The 7,240-nt window shown below is 44.0% G+C and overlaps 1 protein-coding gene across 1 annotated transcript in view; it reads right to left on the reverse strand.

Annotated features, from left to right (window-relative positions):
• LAMB4 (laminin, beta 4) overlaps positions 1 to 7,240 on the reverse strand; it is a 45,048-nt gene that overhangs the window by 29,230 nt on the left and 8,578 nt on the right. Inside the window, exons 6-13 of the mRNA XM_010154055.1 lie at positions 6,844 to 6,907; positions 6,072 to 6,286; positions 5,149 to 5,269; positions 4,308 to 4,496; positions 3,067 to 3,246; positions 2,126 to 2,235; positions 1,570 to 1,649; positions 402 to 552 (exon numbers count right to left, since the gene is read on the reverse strand). Of these exons, the coding sequence (XP_010152357.1) occupies positions 402 to 552; positions 1,570 to 1,649; positions 2,126 to 2,235; positions 3,067 to 3,246; positions 4,308 to 4,496; positions 5,149 to 5,269; positions 6,072 to 6,286; positions 6,844 to 6,907 (1,110 nt within the window). The remainder of the gene's footprint in view (positions 1 to 401; positions 553 to 1,569; positions 1,650 to 2,125; positions 2,236 to 3,066; positions 3,247 to 4,307; positions 4,497 to 5,148; positions 5,270 to 6,071; positions 6,287 to 6,843; positions 6,908 to 7,240) is intronic.

Raw genomic sequence — 7,240 nt, forward strand, 5'->3', positions numbered from 1 at the left:
AGTCTAATGGAGAGGAATTTGATTCTTTCCCTGTTGGAGATTCCCAGAAATATCATAATCTGTGATACCTGTTGGCAACTCACACACTTTCCTATAATTTAAATAACTAAATTAATTTATCTAATTCATGCTAGACCAGCCCACACTTGAGGAGCAGCAAGGACAGCTTTGCAGGTCACAGCACGCTGTAGCGACTGTCCCTGGGTAACAGCCACAGTTACAGGATAGTCATATCCATGAAGAACGAGGCTGAACTGAGGACGGTCAAGGGACTTGCTTTGTACCTTCTTGCTCAAGAGCTGCTCCGGCTGCTCCCTGATCGAGGGCTCCTCTCCTCAGCTCCTGTGCAACCACTGCACAGGTCCCTTCTCAGTACAACACCTAAAAAGCCAACTACGTACCAAGGGTGCAGAGCCAGAAAGGGGCTTGGCATGCTCAGCTTCATAAATATAATAATCCAGAGGCAAAAAGAAGTAGCCTGGGGCTGGCTCATTGCACTGGCGGCTCATGACGTTGGGCAGACACTTGCACTGACCGTCCTTTGGTGAGCACCTAGCGTAAGAGTTGGTAAAGGGAGGATATCAGTGTGGCTTGGCTGTGTCCTCACAGCAAAAAAGCAGCTCAGGTTCACCCTTTTTCCAGCTTTGCTTCGTTTCTTCCATTGCTGGATCACCTTCCCTATTAAACTTCTTCCTATCACCTACCCCTTCCATCTCCTTCTTCCGGTCCTCCGTTTATTCAATGCTACATTTTCATCACTTAGGAGGTGTGACATGCTTAGTCTTTCTCCATCCATTCCATACCTGAGGCACAAGTCCTTTTGTTTCCTGAGCATCCATTACTATCTCTACCTGTATCCATTTCTTGTATCTGTTCCTCTATCTATTACTGTATCTATCACTATTCTGAAGTATCTATCACCCAGAATTTTAGAGGCAGGACATGAGATCAGAAGGACATTTGATTTGATGTGATATGGTAATTTTCATATACACTCTTACTTAACACATCAGATGATTTGATTTACCTGCTCACAAGGAGCTACTCTATGGCATCAGACTATGTGCTCCTATGTTGGGCTGTTAGGCTCTGAAGCTTAATAGCAGTGGTGAAGATCCCTGCCCACCAAAATCCTGAAGGAACCCAACTGAAACCAAGCTTGCTTCTGAAATCATACATTTGGAATAAGAGCCAGTATGACAGAAAAAATCAAGATATTTCTAGCTTTTAATGTGGATGTACAAAGCTGTTAAAAATGTAATCTCCAATTTACTTGTAATTTCTATTAATATTAGGGACTCTGGTTCTCTTAAACCATGAAGATTATGTTTTAAATTAAGCAAATCCTGACTCAAGCCAATTCAAAGTTGTCTTCAAAGGAAAAAAGTAAATCCCCTTTAAAATCACAAATTTTTAAGTTCCCAACATAACTTTTCACTGCATATGATGAAATAATTTCTACATTCTATTTTCCCCTTTGTACTGGGACTCTATTAACCTAATTAGAAAGTGTGGCCTAAAGTTTACAAAAATTAAAATGAAGAAAAAGCTTGAAGAGCATTAACTTACAAGTTATTCTGGGACCCACCAATGTCACAGTCACATGGAGAACAGCCATACAAGCTGTTGCCAAGACCCCAGTATCCTTCCTGGCACAAAAAGAAAGTGAAAGGTTTTTTATGGCAAGTATTTAAGTATGTAAAGCACAAGAGCACTTATTCCCCTGGATGAACGATGCTCTGGAGCACTCCTGGCCTGCCTGTCCATGCCTGTCCATGTGAGATTGCTTCTCTTATCAGGTTGCATGGGTGCTCAGCCACTGCAAGAATAGCCAGCTATGTACCCATTTGTGCAACCAAGTTGCTCTGGAAATAGCAAAGACGGTTTGAGAACAGGATTTTGCATTTCCTCTTTCCCGTGAGTGCTCCTCCTAGTGTAATTTGATTGCACAAATGTTTGCAAGCACTAAAAAAGAACCAGATGTGTCAATGCAAAATGGGATCACACAGCTGTAAAATTATTTTGAATTTTGATTGTTGACTTTTCTGGCTATGAAAAGTCAGGAGATGAGAGAGGGAACTTCTAAAACCACATGCAGAAGTAATAACAAAAGCTGAGTACATACGAGGCATTTTTCACAGCGTCGCCCTGTGGCAAATCGCTGGCAGAGGCACTCTCCAGTGGTGGGATCACAGATGGAGAAAGGCAGACTGCCGGCGGGATCACAGCTGCAGGCTGCAGGGAGAGAAATGCTGTTACCTCTGTGGGCCCCAGAGATGGCACCAGGACTGGTGATTGCTTTAAATGTGGCATCAGCATGACAGGCAGCGTGGGTCCTCCGGACAGATGCTCTGCAGATGGACATGCCCTGGCACCCTGCAGCCATCGGGCTACCCCGGGGAATGGGCTGTTTCCCTCAGTGGGGACCCTCTCAGGGGCACCAGCAGAGTCTGGTGCGGTGGTTTGCTGTGTGCGGATTCGCACCACACAGTCCTTGCACGTAGCTGAGGACCATGTAGTGGGCATAGTGTGCCCACAAACCCACGGTGTGCCTGGGTAGGGGCAGGATGTGTTTTTCAGCGAGCCTTGCTCAAAGGAAGAGCTGGCTGGAAGCTCTCACTGCGAGGCAGCAGATCCTGCCATGTTGACGCTGCACAGCGGTATCCTAACAATAGAAGTTATCCTGCTCTGTTATCCTACAGAGTCCAAGTATCCTAACAGATTCCTCTGTGGCTTTTCATTCACCCTTGTGCTGATTTTGATTATAAAATTATTTTCATGTGTTTCAGTCTCTCTTTTCAATTAAATTGTATATATAACAATGCTTGTATTCACAACAGCCTGATCCGTTATAATATACTATGTATTCTGCGAGTGATTTTGCATCGTTTCCATCTCAGATGCTGCACCAGGTACATTAAATTACATTGACATTAAATTACAGTAAGTAACTGGGTATTCTGTGAAGGAGGTAGTATCTGTGCATTGGTGTGCATCTGTGCTTTCAACTACCTCTCTCTCTTAGAAGTGCTTTGGAAAGAAGAACAAAAGCAGTGGTTTACATACGCTGGCAGCCCAGAGGGTCACTGCCGCTCAGCCCATAGTAGTTCGCCCTGCACTTGTCACAGCGGACACCCTCCACGTTCTCCTTGCAAAGGCACCGGCCGGCGACCATTCCCAGAGCAGGATCTGTGCGGCTCTCGCACAGGCCATTGTGCAATGTACCTTCTGGGTCACAGTTGCAGGCTACAGGCGTGGTCAAAGAGACATATAAAAAACCCACATTTAGATATAAGCATCAAAATGCAATTACAGAGCGGCAAGTAGGCACAAATTCAGGATTCTTTTAAATATTAGAGATGTTCATCCATGCTGACTGTATTGGATGCTTTACAGTTAATGCAAATATTATGAGTGTTTCCAAGATCTACTTTTCTCTGGAGAACAGTTGCAGTGTTCACTTCTGTAGAAATATACCCTTTGTTCTGGATAGAAATAAGTGTTGCTCATCCACTCCCTACCCTTTCCAGAGTACCTGGGGAAGAGAGGGCCCTGTAACTATAGAGTATAACTTCTGAGGATGCCTTCATGAAAGCTGTAGGGTTGCAGAGGGGTACCAAGTGTGAGCCACCTCCCCAGGGCTAGTCTGAGTTGGCCATACCTGAGTTTACTGGAAATAATGGATTCAGCAGAGGACATTGCCTTTATGACACATCCCATTTTTTCCTAAGGCATTACCCATTTCTCATAGCAGGGCTAACATCTTCCATACCACTTCACTGGGTAATCTCCCCTTGGTTCCTGAAGGACTTGTCGTGACAAACAATTACTACAATTAAATCATTCTTAGAGAATTTTGCCCATCCTATGTTAATACTGAATTTAGCTGATCTTTCAGAAGAAGGGCTTTCATGCCTGAAAGCTTATTTTTTTAATATATGCTAGGTAACGTGCAAAACTTATGGCTCCTCCCATAATTTTGTACCTCTCCTATAATCCCTGACTATCACAGAAGCAACAGCACTATTCCTATTTATATTGATATTGTTCAAGAAAGATGATAGCCCTGATGCATTTCAAAGCTCAGTTTAGCAATGAGTTGGAATATGCAGTCCTTTGCACACCACTGGTTCAATGACATCATCATGCAGCTACTATATAAGGTAGTATGGATGTTATAGGCTTGGTAACATTTTTACAAGCCTATGAACATTTAAGGATGGGGATGCCATAGGTCTCAGAGCAAAGAGAACCAGAACTACCCTGTTTTGAGTAATTCTTACAGAAGCTAAAGAATCAAAGCTTACGGAGGCATGCGTGAGGGTCCGAGATGGCTTTGAGTGGATCCCGGTAAAAGAAGCGTTTACACTGGTCACAGTATTGCCCTGTGGTGTTGTCCTGACAGTCCTCACAAACACCACCGCTGACCCCTCCACTGGCCTGGTACACAGCCATGTCAAAGTGGCATCTGCCAGAGTGGCCGTTGCAGTTACACCCTGAAACCAAACAAACAGAGGGATATTTCTCACCACGATTCCTATTATTGTGGTCTTGCCACCATTGCTGCCTACCATGGACAGGGGGTCACTTATTGCTCATATGATGTCAGTGCACCAGCACAATCATAGCTTCCCAGGCCTTTACAGCTGGGGGGAAACATGGGAGACTTAGGACAGGATTGGGCCCTATACTTGGAAAGTACCCACACAGGTGAGTGTGCCTGATACACAGCGGGGAACACTGCTCCACTGAAGAAAGTTCTAGCTGAATATTTGTTACAGATCCTAATATATTATTCTTGTATACCCTACATTACTCATTATTGTGGAAATAAATTATTTTGCTTTGTCTAAATTCTTCTTTCATTCACAAGAAAGACCCTATCAAAGCAATGAATGATCTTTTTTTTGCATTAGTCACTTTTTTTTCCCTTTTATGTTTTTTCTGTTCATGAAAAATAAGAACATGAAGCAGCTCTCCTTCTTGTAGGGCAACACAGCACCGATGGATACAGGAATCCACCTATTTTTCTAGATGAGGCATGAAAATTCTCCCTCTCAGAAACCTGGCCGTCCCATTACATATTGGATCAGGATTGTGCTATACATTCCCCAGCTACTGAAAAGGAAAATATTATGTCTGAGTTACTTTTGCAAGCATTATCTTGTGTCCCTTCAGCTGGCCTCCAGGGAGCATCACTGTAGAAATTTTTACATCTTTCACAGGACAAGCCTTCGGTGTTATGGTGGCAGATACACCTCCCATGGACCTGCAAGGTGGTGAGAACAGAGACAAGGTGAGGTGACATGAAAGGAGAGGTCAGGAGATATCTGTTCGAGGTATGCCATCAAGATCAGGAAAATTCAAAGCTCTTTGGCTCCCTCAGCTGACTAATTCTTAGTTATTTGAGTAAAAGGTCAGGAGAATATCTACAGACTTTAACCAAATAGTTTTAAAGCCACTGAGGAACATTTAGAAATAAAATACTTGTACAGATATCAAAGGAGACTTGAACTTTTTTAATTCTCTCTCTCTCTCCCCACATGTCTCTGTATTGAGACAGATATTTTCCAGGAGAAAAAACCCTCTCATTCCCAGAAGGAAAGAATTCGCAATCATGTTCCCGAATGTTTTAATAATCCATTTTTCATGGTTTAGCTTTCCATTATCAGCTCTTCTTTGTGCCAATGCCTCTCCTGCCACAGAGCCCCTGAGCCCAGCTGGAGTGTGGAATGCACCCGAAGAGTGGCCATTCAAGTCTGCACACACCACAGGCTACTTACTGCATTACATTTGCACCATTACAGCTCTGGTATTTTGCTGCTATTTTCAACGTCTTGTCCCAGTTCCTTTTGAAACACCATACTAATGCCAACGAAGAGGCACCTTCTGAGCAATCCACCCCAGGGATTTAAAGGAATAAGTTGTATTGCAACATTTTACAACTCGGAGTTGCAAACGGTCAATCCAATGGTCATCAGAGAACTTTCTTTCTCTCCCTCCCTCCGCCTCTTCCTTCCCCCAGAATACCAGGTAGGGACTGCCCTTGTCAAGGCGCATTAGCAACGCACCATCCCAGACTGATGGAAAACATCTCCCCGCAGATTCTGCACGGGAACACACTGGCTGGCATGGCCATTGCAAAAGCAGCTGCCCCGCACAACCATCTCATAGAGAGCGTAGTAGTATTTCTCGAGGGGATCACTGTGCCTTCTTCCAAGCAGAGCATCCCCAAGGGTGTGGAGTTTAGTAAAATTGATCCTTAGGTTTGTCAACGTAATGAGCTCTGGAAGGAAAGAACAGAAATCAAGAGCCCAGGTTCACTCGAAGATGAACAGTATGAAATCTTCAGCTTGGATCAGTCATTCAAGAATTCCCCCATACTGAAGAGACAGTGAAAATGATCTCATATTGGCCCAGACTAGTAACCCACACAGTGCCAGGGCACGGACCCATTCCTGGCACACAGCTGCGTAGGCATTAGCACACTCCTTGGTATGGGTCTAGGTGGGGCCAACCTGTATTTTCCCAGTCAATGTCTTCATGGGTTCATGTAGAGCCCTGGGACTCCTACAAAAAGGCAATGTGGATTGGGCCACCTGATCCCAGCAGGACAGATAGTTCAGCTGCATGCATGAGCTCTGCAGAGCTGTGCTGCTTGCCCTCAGGGCTAGAGAACAAGATTGGCCCATTTTTTATTAATATAGATGTCTCCCCTTATGATCTTTTGGTACCTAATTTTCAACACCATTGACTTACACCCGCTGAGCTTCTCATCCTTACAGTGTACAAAACAAGCAACACCAGCAAAGTATTTCTGGAGAAAAACTGTACTGTCCGTACCTTGGATATATGGCACATATGGATCTTCTATTTCAAAACTGGGATCCAAAGCTTTTAAAACAACCTGCAAAAAAAATTAATACAGCTCTATTGATCACTTCAGCTTTTTTTTTTTTTTGCTATAAAGTCTGTTGCCTGAGACACATAAGTTACTAACGCCACTTTACTGAGCCCATAACAGAAAAAACCACGAGGCTGTGTCCCTGATTCAGCAAGTCCTCTCACCCTTTCAATGTAGCCTTGGCTGAGCAAGGAAAAAAGGCCTTTTGGTGGACTGATGTGGCAGGAGGAAGGAAAAGCAGTACCTTAGAGTGATGTAGAGATGGGACTAGCATCTACAAAAGGCATCATAGAATCATAGAATGGTTTGGGTTGGAAGGGACCTTAAAGATCATCT

This window comes from Eurypyga helias, unplaced genomic scaffold (assembly GCF_000690775.1).
Source record: "Eurypyga helias isolate BGI_N326 unplaced genomic scaffold, ASM69077v1 scaffold15336, whole genome shotgun sequence".
Taxonomy (NCBI): domain Eukaryota; kingdom Metazoa; phylum Chordata; class Aves; order Eurypygiformes; family Eurypygidae; genus Eurypyga; species Eurypyga helias.